The following is a 21,290-nucleotide window of genomic DNA, read 5'->3' as shown; positions in this document are numbered from 1 at the left end:
TAGTGTAGTGGTGTGTGTTTAGTATAGTGATGTGTGTAGTGTAGTGATGTGTGTAGTGTAGTGGTGTGTGTAGTGTAGTGGTGTGTGTATTGTAGTGGTGTGTGTTGTGTAGTGTAGTTGTGTGTGTATTGTAGTGGTGTGTGTTGTGTAGTGTAGTGGTGTGTGTAGTGTAGTGGTGTGTGTAGTGTAGTGGTGTATGTAGTGTAGTAGTGTGTGTAGTGTAGTGGTGTGTGTAGTGTAGTGTAGTGGTGTGTGTAGTGTAGTGGTGTGTGTAGTGTAGTGGTGTGTGTAGTGTAGTGGTGTGTGTAGTGTAGTGGTGTGTGTAGTGTAGTGTAGTGGTGTGTGTAGTGTAGTGTAGTGGTGTGTGTAGTGTAGTAGTGTGTGTAGTGTAGTGGTGAGTGTAGTGTAGTGGTGTGTGTAGTGTAGTGGTGTGTGTAGTGTAGTGGTGTGTGTAGTGTAGTGGTGTGTGTAGTGTAGTGGTGTGTGTAGTGTAGTGGTGTGTGTGTGTGTGGTGATGTGTGTAGTGTAATGTAGTGTAGTGGTGTGTGTAGTGTAGTGGTGTGTGTGTGGTGGTGTGTGTAGTGTAATGTAGTATAGTGGTGTGTAGTGTAGTGGTGTTTGTGTGTAGTGGTGAGTTTAGTGTAGTGATGTGTGTAGTGTAGTGGTGTGTGTGTGTAGTGTAGTGGTGTGTGTGTGTAGTGGTTTGTGTTGTGTAGTGGTTTGTGTTGTGTAGTGGTGTGTTTAGTATAGTGGTGCATGTACTGGTGTGTGTGTGTAGTGTAGTGGTGTGTGTATTGTAGTTGTGTGTGTGTGGTGGTGTGTGTTTAGTATAGTGATGTGTGTTGTGTAGTGTAGTGGTGTGTGTGTAGTGCTGTGTGTTTAGCATAGTGATGTGTGTGTGTAGTGTGTGTGTAGTATAGTGATGTGTGTTGTGTAGTGTGTGTGTAGTATAGTGATGTGTGTATGTAGTATAGTGATGTGTGTGTGTGTAGTATAGTGATGTGTGTGTGTAGTATAGTGATGTGTGTGTGTAGTATAGTGATGTGTGTGTGTTTAGTATAGTGATGTGTGTTGTGTAGTGTAGTGGTGTGTGTGTAGTGTAGTGGTGTGTGTGTAGTATAGTGATGTGTGTGTGTTTAGTATAGTGTTGTGTAGTGTAGTGGTGTGTGTGTAGTGTAGTGTAGTGGTGTGTGTGTAGTATAGTGATGTGTGTTGTGTAGTGTGTGTGTAGTATAGTGATGTGTGTGTGTAGTGTGTGTGTAGTATAGTGATGTGTGTGTAGTGTGTGTGTAGTATAGTGATGTGTGTGTAGTGTGTGTTTAGTATAGTGATGTGTGTGTTTAGTATAGTGATGTGTGTAGTGTAGTTGTGTGTGTATTGTAGTGGTGTGTGTTGTGTAGTGTGTGTGTAGTATAGTGATGTGTGTAGTGTAGGGTGTGTTTAGTATAGTGATGTGTGTTGTGTAGTGGTGTGTGTTTAGTATAGTGATGTGTGTAGTGTAGTGATGTGTGTAGTGTAGTGGTGTGTGTAGTGTAGTGGTGTGTGTATTGTAGTGGTGTGTGTTGTGTAGTGTAGTTGTGTGTGTATTGTAGTGGTGTGTGTTGTGTAGTTGTGTGTGTATTGTAGTGTTGTGTGTTGTGTAGTGTAGTGGTGTGTATTTAGTATAGTGATGTGTGTTGTGTAGTGGTGTGTGTATTGTAGTGGTGTGTGTTGTGTAGTGTAGTTGTGTGTGTATTGTAGTGTTGTGTGTTGTGTAGTGTAGTGGTGTGTATTTAGTATAGTGATGTGTGTAGTGTAGTTGTGTGTGTATTGTAGTGGTGTGTGTTGTGTAGTGTAGTTGTGTGTGTATTGTAGTGTTGTGTGTTGTGTAGTGTAGTGGTGTGTATTTAGTATAGTGATGTGTGTTGTGTAGTGGTGTGTGTATTGTAGTGGTGTGTGTATTGTAGTGGTGTGTGTAGTATAGTGATGTGTGTGTGTGTGTAGTGTGTAATAGGTGGTGTGTGTGTAGTATAGTGATGTGTGTGTGTGTAGTGGTGTGTGTGTAGTATAGTGATGTGTGTGTATGTGTGTGTGTGTGTGTGTAGTATAGTGGTGTGTGTAGTGTAGTGGTGTGTGTAGTGTAGTGGTGTGTGTAGTGTAGTGTAGTGGTGTGTGTAGTGTAGTGGTGTGTGTAGTGTAGTGGTGTGTGTAGTGTAGTGGTGTGTGTAGTGTAGTGGTGTGTGTAGTGTAGTGTAGTGGTGTGTGTAGTGTAGTGATGTGTGTAGTGTAGTGGTGTGTGTAGTGTAGTGGTGTGTGTAGTGTAGTGGTGTGTGTAGTGTAGTGGTGTGTGTAGTGTAGTGGTGTGTGTAGTGTAGTGGTGTGTGTAGTGTAGTGGTGTATGTAGTGTAGTGGTGTGTGTAGTGTAGTGGTGTGTGTAGTGTAGTGGTGTGTGTAGTGTAGTGGTGTGTGTAGTGTAGTGGTGTGTGTAGTGTAGTGGTGTATGTAGTGTAGTAGTGTGTGTAGTGTAGTGGTGTGTGTAGTGTAGTGTAGTGGTGTGTGTAGTGTAGTGGTGTGTGTAGTGTAGTGGTGTGTGTAGTGTAGTGGTGTGTGTAGTGTAGTGTAGTGGTGTGTGTAGTGTAGTGTAGTGGTGTGTGTAGTGTAGTAGTGTGTGTAGTGTAGTGTAGTGGTGAGTGTAGTGTAGTGGTGTGTGTAGTGTAGTGGTGTGTGTAGTGTAGTGGTGTGTGTAGTGTAGTGGTGTGTGTAGTGTAGTGGTGTGTGTAGTGTAGTGGTGTGTGTGTGTGTGTGTGGTGATGTGTGTAGTGTAATGTAGTGTAGTGGTGTGTGTAGTGTAGTGGTGTGTGTGTGGTGGTGTGTGTAGTGTAATGTAGTATAGTGGTGTGTAGTGTAGTGGTGTTTGTGTGTAGTGGTGAGTTTAGTGTAGTGATGTGTGTAGTGTAGTGGTGTGTGTGTGTAGTGTAGTGGTGTGTGTGTGTAGTGGTTTGTGTTGTGTAGTGGTTTGTGTTGTGTAGTGGTGTGTTTAGTATAGTGGTGCATGTACTGGTGTGTGTGTGTAGTGTAGTGGTGTGTGTATTGTAGTTGTGTGTGTGTGGTGGTGTGTGTTTAGTATAGTGATGTGTGTTGTGTAGTGTAGTGGTGTGTGTGTAGTGCTGTGTGTTTAGCATAGTGATGTGTGTGTGTAGTGTGTGTGTAGTATAGTGATGTGTGTTGTGTAGTGTGTGTGTAGTATAGTGATGTGTGTATGTAGTATAGTGATGTGTGTGTGTGTAGTATAGTGATGTGTGTGTGTAGTATAGTGATGTGTGTGTGTAGTATAGTGATGTGTGTGTGTTTAGTATAGTGATGTGTGTTGTGTAGTGTAGTGGTGTGTGTGTAGTGTAGTGGTGTGTGTGTAGTATAGTGATGTGTGTGTGTTTAGTATAGTGTTGTGTAGTGTAGTGGTGTGTGTGTAGTGTAGTGTAGTGGTGTGTGTGTAGTATAGTGATGTGTGTTGTGTAGTGTGTGTGTAGTATAGTGATGTGTGTGTGTAGTGTGTGTGTAGTATAGTGATGTGTGTGTAGTGTGTGTGTAGTATAGTGATGTGTGTGTAGTGTGTGTTTAGTATAGTGATGTGTGTGTTTAGTATAGTGATGTGTGTAGTGTAGTTGTGTGTGTATTGTAGTGGTGTGTGTTGTGTAGTGTGTGTGTAGTATAGTGATGTGTGTAGTGTAGGGTGTGTTTAGTATAGTGATGTGTGTTGTGTAGTGGTGTGTGTTTAGTATAGTGATGTGTGTAGTGTAGTGATGTGTGTAGTGTAGTGGTGTGTGTAGTGTAGTGGTGTGTGTATTGTAGTGGTGTGTGTTGTGTAGTGTAGTTGTGTGTGTATTGTAGTGGTGTGTGTTGTGTAGTTGTGTGTGTATTGTAGTGTTGTGTGTTGTGTAGTGTAGTGGTGTGTATTTAGTATAGTGATGTGTGTTGTGTAGTGGTGTGTGTATTGTAGTGGTGTGTGTTGTGTAGTGTAGTTGTGTGTGTATTGTAGTGTTGTGTGTTGTGTAGTGTAGTGGTGTGTATTTAGTATAGTGATGTGTGTAGTGTAGTTGTGTGTGTATTGTAGTGGTGTGTGTTGTGTAGTGTAGTTGTGTGTGTATTGTAGTGTTGTGTGTTGTGTAGTGTAGTGGTGTGTATTTAGTATAGTGATGTGTGTTGTGTAGTGGTGTGTGTATTGTAGTGGTGTGTGTATTGTAGTGGTGTGTGTAGTATAGTGATGTGTGTGTGTGTGTAGTGTGTAATAGGTGGTGTGTGTGTAGTATAGTGATGTGTGTGTGTGTAGTGGTGTGTGTGTAGTATAGTGATGTGTGTGTGTGTGTGTGTGTGTGTGTGTAGTATAGTGGTGTGTGTGTGTGTGTAGTGTGTAATAGGTGGTGTGTGTGTAGTATAGTGATGTGTGTGTAGTATAGTGATGTGTGTGTAGTATAGTGATGTGTGTGTGTGTGTGTGTGTGTGTGTGTGTGTAGTATAGTGGTGTGTGTGTAGTATAGTGATGTGTGTGTGTGTGTGTGTGTGTGTGTGTGTGTGTAGTATAGTGGTGTGTGTGTAGTATAGTGATGTGTGTGTGTGTGTGTGTGTGTGTGTGTGTGTGTGTGTAGTATAGTGGTGTGTGTGTAGTATAGTGATGTGTGTGTGTGTGTGTGTGTGTGTGTGTGTGTGTGTGTGTGTGTGTAGTATAGTGGTGTGTGTGTAGTATAGTGATGTGTGTGTGTGTGTGTGTGTGTGTGTGTGTGTGTGTGTAGTATAGTGGTGTGTGTGTAGTATAGTGGTGTGTGTGTGTGTGTGTGTGTGTGTGTGTGTGTGTAGTATAGTGGTGTGTGTGTGTAGTGTGTAGTATAGTGATGTGTGTGTGTGTAGTATAGTGGTGTGTGTGTAGTATAGTGGTGTGTGTGTGTGTGTGTGTGTGTGTGTGTGTGTGTGTGTGTGTAGTATAGTGGTGTGTGTGTGTAGTGTGTAATAGGTGGGATGGCAGCCTCTCCCACACAGCAGATGCAAGGCTGCAGGTCATCCCACCTCGTGAACAGGACAGGGGCAATACACACACACACAAACACACACACACACACACACACACACACACACACACACACACACACACACACACACACACACACACACACACACACACACACACACACGACAGCTTGTGTGTGACATAACGGCTGCGTCAGGGAAAGAGAGGAGCGAGGAGAGGACACCTTGAGGGAGACTAGTGTCCTCCATCGCAGGTCCAGTGGCTCTAAATGAAACTTCTGCTGTCGGGGTTGAGGAGAGGCCATGGAGCTCTTTCAGGACCTGAGGCCGTTCATACCAGCAGTAGTGGTGTGTGTAGTGTAGTGGTGTGTGTAGTGTAGTAGTGTGTGTAGTGTAGTGGTGTGTGTAGTGTAGTGGTGTGTGTAGTGTAGTGGTGTGTGTAGTGTAGTGGTGTGTGTAGTGTAGTGGTGTGTGTAGTGTAGTGGTGTGTGTAGTGTAGTGGTGTATGTAGTGTAGTAGTGTGTGTAGTGTAGTGGTGTGTGTAGTGTAGTGGTGTGTGTAGTGTAGTGTAGTGGTGTGTAGTGTAGTGTAGTAGTGTGTGTAGTGTAGTGGTGTGTGTAGTGTAGTGGTGTGTGTAGTGTAGTGTAGTGGTGTGTGTAGTGTAGTGGTGTGTGTAGTGTAGTGGTGTGTGTAGTGGTGTGTGTAGTGGTGTGTGTAGTGTAGTGGTGTGTGTAGTGTAGTGGTGTGTGTAGTGTAGTGGTGTGTGTGGTGTAGTGGTGTGTGTAGTGTAGTGGTGTGTGTAGTGTAGTGGTGTGTGTAGTGGTGTGTGTAGTGTAGTAGTGTAGTAGTGTGTGTAGTGTAGTGGTGTGTGTAGTGTAGTGGTGTGTGTAGTGTAGTGGTGTGTCTGGAGCTCTTTCAGGACCTGAGGCCGTTCATACCAGCAGTAGTGGTGTGTGTAGTGTAGTGGTGTGTGTAGTGTAGTGGTGTGTGTAGTGTAGTGGTGTGTCTGGAGCTCTTTCAGGACCTGAGGCCGTTCATACCAGCAGTAGTGGTGTGTGTAGTGTAGTGATGTGTGTAGTGTAGTGTAGTGGTGTGTGTAGTGTAGTGTAGTGGTGTGTGTAGTGTAGTGTAGTGGTGTGTGTAGTGTAGTGGTGTGTGTGGTGTAGTGGTGTGTGTAGTGTAGTGATGTGTGTAGTGTAGTGGTGTGTGTAGTGTAGTGGTGTGTGTAGTGTAGTGGTGTGTGTAGTGGTGTGTGTAGTGTAGTGTAGTGGTGTGTGTAGTGTAGTGGTGTGTGTGGTGTAGTGGTGTGTGTAGTGTAGTGGTGTGTGTAGTGTAGTGATGTGTGTGGTGTAGTGATGTGTGTGGTGTAGTGGTGTGTGTAGTGTAGTGGTGTGTGTAGTGCAGTGGTGTGTGTAGTGTAGTGGTGTGTGTAGTGTAGTGGTGTGTGTAGTGTAGTGATGTGTGTAGTGTAGTGGTGTGTGTAGTGTAGTGGTGTGTGTAGTGTAGTGGTGTGTGTAGTGTAGTGTAGTGGTGTGTGTAGTGTAGTGTAGTGGTGTGTGTAGTGTAGTGGTGTGTGTAGTGTAGTGGTGTGTGTAGTGTAGTGTAGTGGTGTGTGTAGTGTAGTGGTGTGTGTAGTGTAGTGGTGTGTGTAGTGTAGTGGTGAGTGTAGTGGTGTGTGTAGTGTAGTGGTGTGTGTAGTGTAGTGGTGTGTGTAGTGTAGTGGTGTGTGTAGTGTAGTGGTGTGTGTGGTGTAGTGGTGTGTGTGGTGTAGTGGTGTGTGTGGTGTAGTGGTGTGTGTAGTGTAGTGGTGTGTGTAGTGTAGTGGTGTGTGTAGTGTAGTGGTGTGTGTAGTGTAGTGGTGTGTGTAGTGTAGTGGTGTGTGTGGTGTAGTGGTGTGTGTGGTGTAGTGGTGTGTGTAGTGTAGTGGTGTGTGTAGTGTAGTGGTGTGTGTAGTGGTGTGTGTGTGTAGTGTAGTGGTGTGTGTAGTGTAGTGGTGTGTGTAGTGTAGTGGTGTGTGTAGTGTAGTGTAGTGGTGTGTGTAGTGTAGTGTAGTGGTGTGTGTAGTGTAGTGGTGTGTGTAGTGTAGTGGTGTGTGTAGTGTAGTGGTGTGTGTAGTGTAGTGGTGTGTGTAGTGTAGTGTAGTGGTGTGTGTAGTGTAGTGGTGTGTGTAGTGTAGTGTAGTGGTGTGTGTAGTGTAGTGGTGTGTGTAGTGTAGTGGTGTGTGTAGTGTAGTGTAGTGGTGTGTGTAGTGTAGTGGTGTGTGTAGTGTAGTGGTGTGTGTAGTGTAGTGGTGTGTGTAGTGTAGTGGTGTGTGTAGTGTAGTGGTGTGTGTAGTGTAGTGGTGTGTGTAGTGTAGTGTAGTGGTGTGTGTAGTGTAGTGGTGTGTGTAGTGTAGTGTAGTGGTGTGTGTAGTGTAGTGTAGTGGTGTGTGTAGTGTAGTGGTGTGTGTAGTGTAGTGGTGTGTGTAGTGTAGTGGTGTGTGTAGTGTAGTGGTGTGTGTAGTGTAGTGTAGTGGTGTGTGTAGTGTAGTGGTGTGTGTAGTGTAGTGGTGTGTGTAGTGTAGTGGTGTGTGTAGTGGTGTGTGTAGTGTAGTGGTGTGTGTAGTGTAGTGGTGTGTGTAGTGTAGTGTAGTGGTGTGTGTAGTGTAGTGTAGTGGTGTGTGTAGTGTAGTGGTGTGTGTAGTGTAGTGGTGTGTGTAGTGTAGTGGTGTGTGTAGTGTAGTGTAGTGGTGTGTGTAGTGTAGTGGTGTGTGTAGTGTAGTGGTGTGTGTAGTGTAGTGGTGAGTGTAGTGGTGTGTGTAGTGTAGTGGTGTGTGTAGTGTAGTGGTGTGTGTAGTGTAGTGGTGTGTGTAGTGTAGTGGTGTGTGTAGTGTAGTGGTGTGTGTGGTGTAGTGGTGTGTGTGGTGTAGTGGTGTGTGTAGTGTAGTGGTGTGTGTAGTGTAGTGGTGTGTGTAGTGTAGTGGTGTGTGTAGTGTAGTGGTGTGTGTGGTGTAGTGGTGTGTGTGGTGTAGTGGTGTGTGTAGTGTAGTGGTGTGTGTAGTGTAGTGGTGTGTGTAGTGTAGTGGTGTGTGTAGTGTAGTGGTGTGTGTAGTGTAGTGGTGTGTGTAGTGTAGTGTAGTGGTGTGTGTAGTGTAGTGGTGTGTGTAGTGTAGTGTAGTGGTGTGTGTAGTGTAGTGGTGTGTGTAGTGTAGTGGTGTGTGTAGTGTAGTGTAGTGGTGTGTGTAGTGTAGTGGTGTGTGTAGTGTAGTGGTGTGTGTAGTGTAGTGGTGTGTGTAGTGTAGTGGTGTGTGTAGTGTAGTGGTGTGTGTAGTGTAGTGGTGTGTGTAGTGTAGTGTAGTGGTGTGTGTAGTGTAGTGTAGTGGTGTGTGTAGTGTAGTGGTGTGTGTAGTGTAGTGTAGTGGTGTGTGTAGTGTAGTGTAGTGGTGTGTGTAGTGTAGTGGTGTGTGTAGTGTAGTGGTGTGTGTAGTGTAGTGGTGTGTGTAGTGTAGTGGTGTGTGTAGTGGTGTGTGTAGTGTAGTGTAGTGGTGTGTGTAGTGTAGTGGTGTGTGTAGTGTAGTGGTGTGTGTAGTGTAGTGGTGTGTGTAGTGTAGTGGTGTGTGTAGTGTAGTGTAGTGGTGTGTGTAGTGTAGTGGTGTGTGTAGTGTAGTGTAGTGGTGTGTGTAGTGTAGTGGTGTGTGTAGTGTAGTGGTGTGTGTAGTGTAGTGGTGTGTGTAGTGGTGTGTGTAGTGGTGTGTGTAGTAGTGTGTGTAGTGTAGTGGTGTGTGTAGTGTAGTGGTGTGTGTAGTGTAGTGGTGTGTGTAGTGTAGTGGTGTGTGTAGTGTAGTGGTGTGTGTAGTGTAGTGTAGTGGTGTGTGTAGTGTAGTGGTGTGTGTAGTGTAGTGTAGTGGTGTGTGTAGTGTAGTGTAGTGGTGTGTGTAGTGTAGTGTAGTGGTGTGTGTAGTGTAGTGGTGTGTGTAGTGTAGTGGTGTGTGTAGTGTAGTGGTGTGTGTAGTGTAGTGGTGTGTGTAGTGTAGTGTAGTTGTGTAGTGTAGTGGTGTGTGTAGTGTAGTGTAGTTGTGTAGTGTAGTGTAGTGGTGTGTGTAGTGTAGTGGTGTGTGTAGTGTAGTGGTGTGTGTAGTGTAGTGGTGTGTGTAGTGTAGTGGTGTGTGTAGTGTAGTGGTGTGTGTAGTGTAGTGGTGTGTGTAGTGTAGTGTAGTGGTGTGTGTAGTGTAGTGTAGTGGTGTGTGTAGTGGTGTGTGTAGTGTAGTGGTGTGTGTAGTGTAGTGGTGTGTGTAGTGTAGTGGTGTGTGTAGTGTAGTGGTGTGTGTAGTGTAGTGTAGTGGTGTGTGTAGTGTAGTGTAGTGGTGTGTGTAGTGTAGTGGTGTGTGTAGTGTAGTGTAGTGGTGTGTGTAGTGTAGTGGTGTGTGTAGTGTAGTGGTGTGTGTAGTGTAGTGGTGTGTGTAGTGTAGTGGTGTGTGTAGTGTAGTGTAGTGTAGTGGTGTGTGTAGTGTAGTGGTGTGTGTAGTGTAGTGGTGTGTGTAGTGTAGTGGTGTGTGTAGTGTAGTGTAGTGGTGTGTGTAGTGTAGTGTAGTGGTGTGTGTAGTGGTGTGTGTAGTGTAGTGGTGTGTGTAGTGTAGTGGTGTGTGTAGTGTAGTGGTGTGTGTAGTGTAGTGTAGTGGTGTGTGTAGTGTAGTGTAGTGGTGTGTGTAGTGTAGTGTAGTGGTGTGTGTAGTGTAGTGGTGTGTGTAGTGTAGTGGTGTGTGTAGTGTAGTGGTGTGTGTAGTGTAGTGGTGTGTGTAGTGTAGTGTAGTGGTGTGTGTAGTGTAGTGATGTGTGTAGTGTAGTGGTGTGTGTAGTGTAGTGGTGTGTGTAGTGTAGTGGTGTGTGTAGTGTAGTGGTGTGTGTAGTGTAGTGGTGTGTGTAGTGTAGTGGTGTGGTGTGTGTAGTGTAGTGTAGTGGTGTGTGTAGTGTAGTGTAGTGGTGTGTGTAGTGTAGTGGTGTGTGTAGTGTAGTGGTGTGTGTAGTGTAGTGGTGTGTGTAGTGTAGTGGTGTGTGTAGTGTAGTGGTGTGTGTAGTGTAGTGTAGTTGTGTAGTGTAGTGTAGTGGTGTGTGTAGTGTAGTGGTGTGTGTAGTGTAGTGGTGTGTGTAGTGTAGTGGTGTGTGTAGTGTAGTGGTGTGTGTAGTGTAGTGTAGTGGTGTGTGTAGTGTAGTGTAGTGGTGTGTGTAGTGTAGTGTAGTGGTGTGTGTAGTGTAGTGTAGTGGTGTGTGTAGTGTAGTGTAGTGGTGTGTGTAGTGTAGTGGTGTCTGTAGTGTAGTGGTGTGTGTAGTGTAGTGGTGTGTGTAGTGTAGTGGTGTGTGTAGTGTAGTGGTGTGTGTAGTGTAGTGGTGTGTGTAGTGTAGTGGTGTGTGTAGTGTAGTGTAGTGGTGTGTGTAGTGTAGTGTAGTGGTGTGTGTAGTGTAGTGGTGTGTGTAGTGTAGTGGTGTGTGTGGTGTAGTGGTGTGTGTAGTGTAGTGGTGTGTGTAGTGTAGTGATGTGTGTGGTGTAGTGATGTGTGTGGTGTAGTGGTGTGTGTAGTGTAGTGGTGTGTGTAGTGCAGTGGTGTGTGTAGTGTAGTGGTGTGTGTAGTGTAGTGGTGTGTGTAGTGTAGTGGTGTGTGTAGTGTAGTGGTGTGTGTAGTGTAGTGGTGTGTGTAGTGTAGTGTAGTGTGTGTGTAGTGTAGTGTAGTGGTGTGTAGTGGTGTGTGTAGTGTAGTGGTGTGTGTAGTGTAGTGGTGTGTGTAGTGTAGTGTAGTGGTGTGTGTAGTGTAGTGGTGTGTGTAGTGTAGTGGTGTGTGTAGTGTAGTGGTGTGTGTGGTGTAGTGGTGTGTGTGGTGTAGTGGTGTGTGTGGTGTAGTGGTGTGTGTAGTGTAGTGGTGTGTGTAGTGAAGTGGTGTGTGTAGTGTAGTGGTGTGTGTAGTGTAGTGGTGTGTGTAGTGTAGTGGTGTGTGTAGTGTAGTGGTGTGTGTGGTGTAGTGGTGTGTGTGGTGTAGTGGTGTGTGTAGTGTAGTGGTGTGTGTAGTGTAGTGGTGTGTGTAGTGTAGTGGTGTGTGTAGTGTAGTGGTGTGTGTAGTGTAGTGGTGTGTGTAGTGTAGTGGTGTGTGTAGTGTAGTGGTGTGTGTAGTGTAGTGTAGTGGTGTGTGTAGTGTAGTGTAGTGGTGTGTGTAGTGTAGTGTAGTGGTGTGTAGTGGTGTGTGTAGTGTAGTGGTGTGTGTAGTGTAGTGGTGTGTGTAGTGTAGTGTAGTGGTGTGTGTAGTGTAGTGGTGTGTGTAGTGTAGTGGTGTGTGTAGTGTAGTGGTGTGTGTGGTGTAGTGGTGTGTGTGGTGTAGTGGTGTGTGTGGTGTAGTGGTGTGTGTAGTGTAGTGGTGTGTGTAGTGTAGTGGTGTGTGTAGTGTAGTGGTGTGTGTAGTGTAGTGGTGTGTGTAGTGTAGTGGTGTGTGTAGTGTAGTGGTGTGTGTGGTGTAGTGGTGTGTGTGGTGTAGTGGTGTGTGTAGTGTAGTGGTGTGTGTAGTGTAGTGGTGTGTGTAGTGTAGTGGTGTGTGTAGTGTAGTGGTGTGTGTAGTGTAGTGGTGTGTGTAGTGTAGTGGTGTGTGTAGTGTAGTGGTGTGTGTAGTGTAGTGGTGTGTGTAGTGTAGTGTAGTGGTGTGTGTAGTGTAGTGTAGTGGTGTGTGTAGTGTAGTGGTGTGTGTAGTGTAGTGGTGTGTGTAGTGTAGTGGTGTGTGTAGTGTAGTGTAGTGGTGTGTGTAGTGTAGTGGTGTGTGTAGTGTAGTGTAGTGGTGTGTGTAGTGTAGTGGTGTGTGTAGTGTAGTGGTGTGTGTAGTGTAGTGGTGTGTGTAGTGTAGTGTAGTGGTGTGTGTAGTGTAGTGGTGTGTGTAGTGTAGTGGTGTGTGTAGTGTAGTGGTGTGTGTAGTGTAGTGGTGTGTGTAGTGTAGTGGTGTGTGTAGTGTAGTGGTGTGTGTAGTGTAGTGGTGTGTGTAGTGTAGTGGTGTGTGTAGTGTAGTGGTGTGTGTAGTGTAGTGTAGTGGTGTGTGTAGTGTAGTGTAGTGGTGTGTGTAGTGTAGTGGTGTGTGTAGTGTAGTGTAGTGGTGTCTGTAGTGTAGTGTAGTGGTGTGTGTAGTGTAGTGGTGTGTGTAGTGTAGTGGTGTGTGTAGTGTAGTGGTGTGTGTAGTGTAGTGGTGTGTGTAGTGGTGTGTGTAGTGTAGTGTAGTGGTGTGTGTAGTGTAGTGGTGTGTGTAGTGTAGTGGTGTGTGTAGTGTAGTGGTGTGTGTAGTGTAGTGTAGTGGTGTGTGTAGTGTAGTGGTGTGTGTAGTGTAGTGTAGTGGTGTGTGTAGTGTAGTGGTGTGTGTAGTGTAGTGGTGTGTGTAGTGTAGTGGTGTGTGTAGTGTAGTGGTGTGTGTAGTGGTGTGTGTAGTGGTGTGTGTAGTGTAGTGGTGTGTGTAGTGTAGTGGTGTGTGTAGTGTAGTGGTGTGTGTAGTGTAGTGGTGTGTGTAGTGTAGTGTAGTGGTGTGTGTAGTGTAGTGGTGTGTGTAGTGTAGTGTAGTGGTGTGTGTAGTGTAGTGTAGTGGTGTGTGTAGTGTAGTGTAGTGGTGTGTGTAGTGTAGTGGTGTGTGTAGTGTAGTGGTGTGTGTAGTGTAGTGGTGTGTGTAGTGTAGTGGTGTGTGTAGTGTAGTGTAGTTGTGTAGTGTAGTGGTGTGTGTAGTGTAGTGTAGTTGTGTAGTGTAGTGTAGTGGTGTGTGTAGTGTAGTGGTGTGTGTAGTGTAGTGGTGTGTGTAGTGTAGTGGTGTGTGTAGTGTAGTGTAGTGTAGTGGTGTGTGTAGTGTAGTGGTGTGTGTAGTGTAGTGGTGTGTGTAGTGTAGTGGTGTGTGTAGTGTAGTGTAGTGGTGTGTGTAGTGTAGTGTAGTGGTGTGTGTAGTGGTGTGTGTAGTGTAGTGGTGTGTGTAGTGTAGTGGTGTGTGTAGTGTAGTGGTGTGTGTAGTGTAGTGGTGTGTGTAGTGTAGTGTAGTGGTGTGTGTAGTGTAGTGTAGTGGTGTGTGTAGTGTAGTGTAGTGGTGTGTGTAGTGTAGTGTAGTGGTGTGTGTAGTGTAGTGGTGTGTGTAGTGTAGTGGTGTGTGTAGTGTAGTGTAGTGGTGTGTGTAGTGTAGTGGTGTGTGTAGTGTAGTGGTGTGTGTAGTGTAGTGGTGTGTGTAGTGTAGTGGTGTGTGTAGTGTAGTAGTGTGTGTAGTGTAGTGTAGTGGTGTGTGTAGTGTAGTGATGTGTGTAGTGTAGTGGTGTGTGTAGTGTAGTGGTGTGTGTAGTGTAGTGGTGTGTGTAGTGTAGTGGTGTGTGTAGTGTAGTGGTGTGTGTAGTGTAGTGGTGTATGTAGTGTAGTGGTGTGTGTAGTGTAGTGGTGTGTGTAGTGTAGTGGTGTGTGTAGTGTAGTGGTGTGTGTAGTGTAGTGGTGTGTGTAGTGTAGTGGTGTGTGTAGTGTAGTGTAGTGGTGTGTGTAGTGTAGTGTAGTGGTGTGTGTAGTGTAGTGTAGTGGTGTGTGTAGTGTAGTGGTGTGTGTAGTGTAGTGGTGTGTGTAGTGTAGTGGTGTGTGTAGTGTAGTGGTGTGTGTAGTGTAGTGGTGTGTGTAGTGTAGTGTAGTTGTGTAGTGTAGTGTAGTGGTGTGTGTAGTGTAGTGGTGTGTGTAGTGTAGTGGTGTGTGTAGTGTAGTGGTGTGTGTAGTGTAGTGGTGTGTGTAGTGTAGTGTAGTGGTGTGTGTAGTGTAGTGTAGTGGTGTGTGTAGTGTAGTGTAGTGGTGTGTGTAGTGTAGTGTAGTGGTGTGTGTAGTGTAGTGGTGTGTGTAGTGTAGTGGTGTGTGTAGTGTAGTGGTGTAGTGTAGTGGTGTGTGTAGTGTAGTGGTGTGTGTAGTGTAGTGGTGTGTGTAGTGTAGTGGTGTGTGTAGTGTAGTGGTGTGTGTAGTGTAGTGTAGTGGTGTGTGTAGTGTAGTGGTGTGTGTAGTGTAGTGTAGTGGTGTGTGTAGTGTAGTGGTGTGTGTAGTGTAGTGGTGTGTGTAGTGTAGTGTAGTGGTGTGTGTAGTGTAGTGGTGTGTGTAGTGTAGTGGTGTGTGTAGTGTAGTGGTGTGTGTAGTGTAGTGGTGTGTGTAGTGTAGTGATGTGTGTAGTGTAGTGTAGTGGTGTGTGTAGTGTAGTGGTGTGTGTAGTGTAGTGGTGTGTGTAGTGTAGTGGTGTGTGTAGTGGTGTGTGTAGTGTAGTGGTGTGTGTAGTGTAGTGGTGTGTGTAGTGTAGTGGTGTGTGTAGTGTAGTGGTGTGTGTAGTGTAGTGGTGTGTGTAGTGTAGTGTAGTGGTGTGTAGTGTAGTGTAGTGGTGTGTAGTGTAGTGTAGTGGTGTGTGTAGTGTAGTGTAGTGGTGTGTGTAGTGTAGTGGTGTGTGTAGTGTAGTGGTGTGTGTAGTGTAGTGGTGTGTGTAGTGTAGTGGTGTGTGTAGTGTAGTGGTGTGTGTAGTGTAGTGGTGTGTGTAGTGTAGTGGTGTGTGTAGTGTAGTGGTGTGTGTGGAGCTCTTTCAGGGACTGAGGCCGTTCATACCAGCAGTACGAACACAACACTGTATATCGTTCAATATAGTGTTGCAAAATTCCAGGTACTTCCCCAAAAATCCAGCGTTTTCTAGAAATCCCGGTTGGAAGATCACCGGAATCAGGAGGGAATAAGCAGGAAATCCGTGAATCTTTCAAACGGGATTTGTGAAAAACCTAGTTTAGCAAAGTGATTGTAATGTGGGCATTCCAGAAGTCACCATACATACCGTTGTTTCCCAGGGTCTTCATCATGACCTCCGTCTGGGCGAACTCATAGCTGTAGTCCTGTTCTGAGGAGGCCTCGCTGGCTGTCTCTACGTCTACCTCTACAAAGCTCTCCCTGGGGGATGCACGTTCCCTCTCCAGCTCCTTCACACGCTCACGCCGCTTCCGCCCAGGCAGGTTTATCCTACAGCACACAGGATTTATACTCACTTCCTGCTTCTACAGCACGGGGCAGCTAAAGGATGTAACAATTCCAGGAACATTCCCCACATTCTCAGGTTTTCCAGAAATCCTGATTGGAGGGTTCTGAATTTGCTGCTGTTTTTGGGAATATTTACAACCAGGATTTCTGGAAAATCTCTGGCAATCTGGCTGTGAGGGTTTTGTTCCACACCATCACTAACAAACCTTATTCAAGTAGTGTACACAGGGGAGTTGAACTCTCAGTTCACATTAGTGCAGGCTGCAGCAAGGTAAACATTTTGTTAGTCTCTGGTTCACTTTGTCCAGTAGATGTGCATGTTCTGTAGACAAACTCCTCACCTGAAGAAGTGGTTGTTGCCCCATAATATGCGGTCTCCATGCCACAGGTGGACCAAGGACTCAGTCATGGTTCCATTCACACAGGTTCTGTTGGAGCAGAGCAGTACAGTCTGATGATGTCATATTGAGGTGTGTTGTGGGAGAGTAGACATCCCATCCTGCTGTACCTCCTCTTCCACACAGAAAGTAATACAGCACATCAAATATCCTCATATCACCACCAACAGTACAGACTATCAATGAGATATCCTCATATCACCCACCAACAGTACAGACTATCAATGAGATATCCTCATATCACCCACCAACAGTAAAGACTATCAATGAGATATCCTCATATCACCCACCAACAGTAAAGACTATCAATGAGATATCCTCATATCACCCACCAACAGTAAAGACTATCAATGAGATATCCTCATATCACCACCAACAGTAAAGACTATCAATGAGATATCCTCATATCACCACCAACAGTAAAGACTATCAATGAGATATCCTCATATCACCCACCAACAGTAAAGACTATCAATGAGATATCCTCATATCACCCACCAACAGTAAAGACTATCAATGAGATATCCTCATATCACCCACCAACAGTAAAAACTATCAATGAGATATCCTCATATCACCACCAACAGTAAAGACTATCAATGAGATATCCTCATATCACCCACCAACAGTAAAGACTATCAATGAGATATCCTCATATCACCCACCAACAGTAAAGACTATCAATGAGATATCCTCATATCACCACCAACAGTAAAGACTATCAATGAGATATCCTCATATCACCACCAACAGTAAAGACTATCAATGATATATCCTCATATCACCCACCAACAGTAAAGACTATCAATGAGATATCCTCATATCACCACCAACAGTAAAGACTATCAATGAGATATCCTCATATCACCACCAACAGTAAAGACTATCAATGAGATATCCTCATATCACCACCAACAGTAAAGACTATCAATGAGATATCCTCATGTCACCCACCAACAGTAAAGACTATCAATGAGATATCCTCATATCACCACCAACAGTAAAGACTATCAATGAGATATCCTCATATCACCACCAACAGTAAAGACTATCAATGATATATCCTCATATCACAACCAACAGTAAAGACTATCAATGAGATATCCTCATATCACCCACCAACAGTAAAGACTATCAATGAGATATCCTCATATCACCCACCAACAGTAAAGACTATCAATGAGATATCCTCATATCACCCACCAACAGTACAGACTATCAATGAGATATCCTCATATCACCACCAACAGTACAGACTATCAATGAGATATTTTCATATCACCACCAACAGTAAAGACTATCAATGAGATATCCTCATATCACCACCAACAGTACAGACTATCAATGAGATATCCTCATATAACCACCAACAGTAAAGACTATCAATGAGATATCCTCATATCACCCACCAACAGTAAAGACTATCAATGAGATATCCTCATATCACCCACCAACAGTAAAGACTATCAATGAGATATCCTCATATCAACACCAACAGTAAAGACTATCAATGAGATATCCTCATATCACCACCAACAGTAAAGACTATCAATGATATATCCTCATATCACCACCAACAGTAAAGACTATCAATGAGATATCCTCATATCACCACCAACAGTAAAGACTATCAATGAGATATCCTCATATCACCACCAACAGTAAAGACTATCAATGAGATATCCTCATATCACCACCAACAGTAAAGACTATCAATGATATATCCTCATATCACCACCAACAGTAAAGACTATCAATGAGATATCCTCATATCACCCACCAACAGTAAAGACTATCAATGATATATCCTCATATCACCACCAACAGTAAAGACTATCAATGAGATATCCTCATATCACCACCAACAGTAAAGACTATCAATGAGATATCCTCATATCACCCACCAACAGTAAAGACTATCAATGAGATATCCTCATATCACCACCAACAGTAAAGACTATCAATGAGATATCCTCATATCACCACCAACAGTAAAGACTATCAATGAGATATCCTCATATCACCACCAACAGTAAAGACTATCAATGAGATATCCTCATATCACCACCAACAGTAAAGACTATCAATGAGATATCCTCATATCACCCACCAACAGTAAAGACTATCAATGATATATCCTATCACCACCAACAGTAAAGACTATCAATGAGATATCCTTATATCACCACCAACAGTAAAGACTATCAATGAGATATCCTCATATCACCCACCAACAGTAAAGACTATCAATGAGATATCCTCATATCACCCACCAACAGTAAAGACTATCAATGAGATATCCTCATATCACCCACCAACAGTAAAGACTATCAATGATATATCCTCATATCACCACCAACAGTAAAGACTATCAATGAGATATCCTCATGTCACCACCAACAGTAAAGACTATCAATGAGATATCCTCATATCACCACCAACAGTAAAGACTATCAATGAGATATCCTCATATCACCACCAACAGTAAAGACTATCAATGAGATATCCTCATATCACCCACCAACAGTAAAGACTATCAATGATATATCCTCATATCACCCACCAACAGTAAAGACTATAAATGAGATATCCTCATATCACCCACCAACAGTAAAGACTATCAATGAGATATCCTCATGTCACCCACCAACAGTAAAGACTATCAATGAGATATCCTCATATCACCCACCAACAGTAAAGACTATCAATGAGATATCCTCATATCACCACCAACAGTAAAGACTATCAATGAGATATCCTCATATCACCACCAACAGTAAAGACTATCAATGAGATATCCTCATATCACCCACCAACAGTAAAGACTATCAATGAGATATCCTCATATCACCCACCAACAGTAAAGACTATCAATGAGATATCCTCATATCACCCACCAACAGTAAAGACTATCAATGAGATATCCTCATATCACCACCAACAGTAAAGACTATCAATGAGATATCCTCATATCACCACCAACAGTAAAGACTATCAATGAGATATCCTCATATCACCACCAACAGTAAAGACTATCAATGAGATATCCTCATATCACCACCAACAGTAAAGACTATCAATGATATATCCTCATATCACCACCAACAGTAAAGACTATCAATGATATATCCTCATATCACCACCAACAGTAAAGACTATCAATGAGATATCCTCATATCACCACCAACAGTAAAGACTATCAATGAGATATCCTCATATCACCACCAACAGTAAAGACTATCAATGAGATATCCTCATATCACCACCAACAGTAAAGACTATCAATGAGATATCCTCATATCACCCACCAACAGTAAAGACTACCAATGAGATATCCTCATATCACCACCAACAGTAAAGACTATCAATGAGATATCCTCATATCACCACCAACAGTAAAGACTATCAATGAGATATCCTCATATCACCACCAACAGTAAAGACTATCAATGAGATATCCTCATATCACCACCAACAGTAAAGACTATCAATGAGATATCCTCATATCACCCACCAACAGTAAAGACTATCAATGAGATATCCTCATATCACCACCAACAGTAAAGACTATCAATGAGATATCCTCATATCACCCACCAACAGTAAAGACTACCAATGAGATATCCTCATATTTCATAGATAGCCTTTACTGGGACGGGTGGTGGGGGAGAGGGAGGGAAGGTGGTGGGGGGAGGGAGTGAAGGAGGGAAAGATGGAGGGAGGCAGGCAGGGAGGGGTGGTGGGGGGAGGGAGTGAGTGAGGGAGGGAAAGATGGAGGGAGGCAGGGAGGGATGGAGGCAGGGAGGGAGGGAGTCAGGGAATGAGGGAGGGAGGGGTGGCGGGGGGAGGGAGTGAGGGAAAGATGGAGGGAGGCAGGGAGGGAGGGAGGAAAGGAGGGAGGGGGTATGTTTGATATCAAAGCAGGAGGTTGAGATCAGAAATACCTCAGCTATGAGGTCATGGGAAACTCCAGTCAGGTCCAGTTCACTCATCCATATGTGTGTGCACTGTGTGTGTGTGTGTGTGTGTGTGTGTACTGTGTGTGTGTACTGTGTATGTGTGTGTGTGTACTGTGTGTGTACTGTGTGTGTGTGTGTGTGTGTGTGTGTGTGTGTGTGTGTGTGTGTGTGTGTGTGTGTGTGTGTGTGTGTGTGTGTGTGTGTGTGTGTGTGTGTTAACTCACCTGGCATTCTCTATAGGGGTGAGGGTGACCTCCCCTCCGTCTGGGCTGATCTCCAACACACAGTGTTCTGACTGGATACCAATCCCAAACAGCTGGATGTCCTGAGAGGTGTCTGCACCCACACGCGTGTGTTCCTACACACACACACACACACACACACACACACACACACACACACACACACACACACACACACACACACACACACACACACACAACACACCACACACACACACACACACACACACACACACACACACACACCACACAGAGGAGATGATGATTCATGTGGGTCAGGTCCTACTTCCCCACTGACACACAGGCTCAGATATTTACCACTTATATTACTGGTGATATTATGGCATTACCTCCCCACTGACACACAGGCTCAGATATTTACCACTTATATTACTGGTGATATTATGGCATTACCTCCCCACTGACACACAGGCTCAGATATTTACCACTTATATTACTGGTGATATTATGGCATTACCTCCCCACTGACACACAGGCTCAGATATTTACCACTTATATTACTGGTGATATTATGGCATTACCTCCCCACTGACACACAGGCTCAGATATTTACCACTTATATTACTGGTGATATTATGGCATTACCTCCCCACTGACACACAGGCTCAGATATTTACCACTTATATTACTGGTGATATTATGGCATTACCTCCCCACTGACACACAGGCTCAGATATTTACCACTTATATTACTGGTGATATTATGGCATTACCTCCCCACTGACACACAGGCTCAGATATTTACCACTTATATTACTGGTGATATTATGGCATTACCTCCCCACTGACACACAGGCTCAGATATTTACCACTTATATTACTGGTGATATTATGGCATTACCTCCCCACTGACACACAGGCTCAGATATTTACCACTTATATTACTGGTGATATTATGGCATTACCTCCCCACTGACACACAGGCTCAGATATTTACCACTTATATTACTGGTGATATTATGGCATTACCTCCCCACTGACACACAGGCTCAGATATTTACCACTTATATTACTGGTGATATTATGGCATTACCTCCCCACTGACACACAGGCTCAGATATTTACCACTTATATTACTGGTGATATTATGGCATTACCTCCCCACTGACACACAGGCTCAGATATTTACCACTTATATTACTGGTGATATTATGGCATTACCTCCCCACTGACACACAGGCTCAGATATTTACCACTTATATTACTGGTGATATTATGGCATTACCTCCCCACTGACACACAGGCTCAGATATTTACCACTTATATTACTGGTGATATTATGGCATTACCTCCCCACTGACACACAGGCTCAGATATTTACCACTTATATTACTGGTGATATTATGGCATTACCTCCCCACTGACACACAGGCTCAGATATTTACCACTTATATTACTGGTGATATTATGGCATTACCTCCCCACTGACACACAGGCTCAGATATTTACCACTTATATTACTGGTGATATTATGGCATTACCTCCCCACTGACACACAGGCTCAGATATTTACCACTTATATTACTGGTGATATTATGGCATTACCTCCCCACTGACACACAGGCTCAGATATTTACCACTTATATTACTGGTGATATTATGGCATTACCTCCCCACTGACACACAGACTCAGATATTTACCACTTATATTACTGGTGATATTATGGCATTAC

At 44.2% G+C, this 21,290-nt stretch overlaps 1 protein-coding gene across 1 annotated transcript in view; it reads right to left on the bottom strand.

The window, feature by feature from the left end:
- LOC106596042 (kinesin-like protein KIF13A) overlaps positions 1 to 21,290 on the bottom strand; it is a 294,942-nt gene that overhangs the window by 77,753 nt on the left and 195,899 nt on the right. Inside the window, exons 14-16 of the mRNA XM_082959594.1 lie at positions 19,579 to 19,712; positions 15,339 to 15,425; positions 14,798 to 14,979 (exon numbers count right to left, since the gene is read on the bottom strand). Of these exons, the coding sequence (XP_082815720.1) occupies positions 14,798 to 14,979; positions 15,339 to 15,425; positions 19,579 to 19,712 (403 nt within the window). The remainder of the gene's footprint in view (positions 1 to 14,797; positions 14,980 to 15,338; positions 15,426 to 19,578; positions 19,713 to 21,290) is intronic.

This window comes from Salmo salar, chromosome 02 (genome assembly GCF_965601325.2).
Source record: "Salmo salar chromosome 02, fSalSal1, whole genome shotgun sequence".
In the NCBI taxonomy this organism is placed as follows: Eukaryota; Metazoa; Chordata; class Actinopteri; order Salmoniformes; family Salmonidae; genus Salmo; species Salmo salar.
The sequence above is the reverse complement of the archived record's forward strand: the minus strand, read 5'-3'. Positions and strand labels throughout refer to the sequence as shown.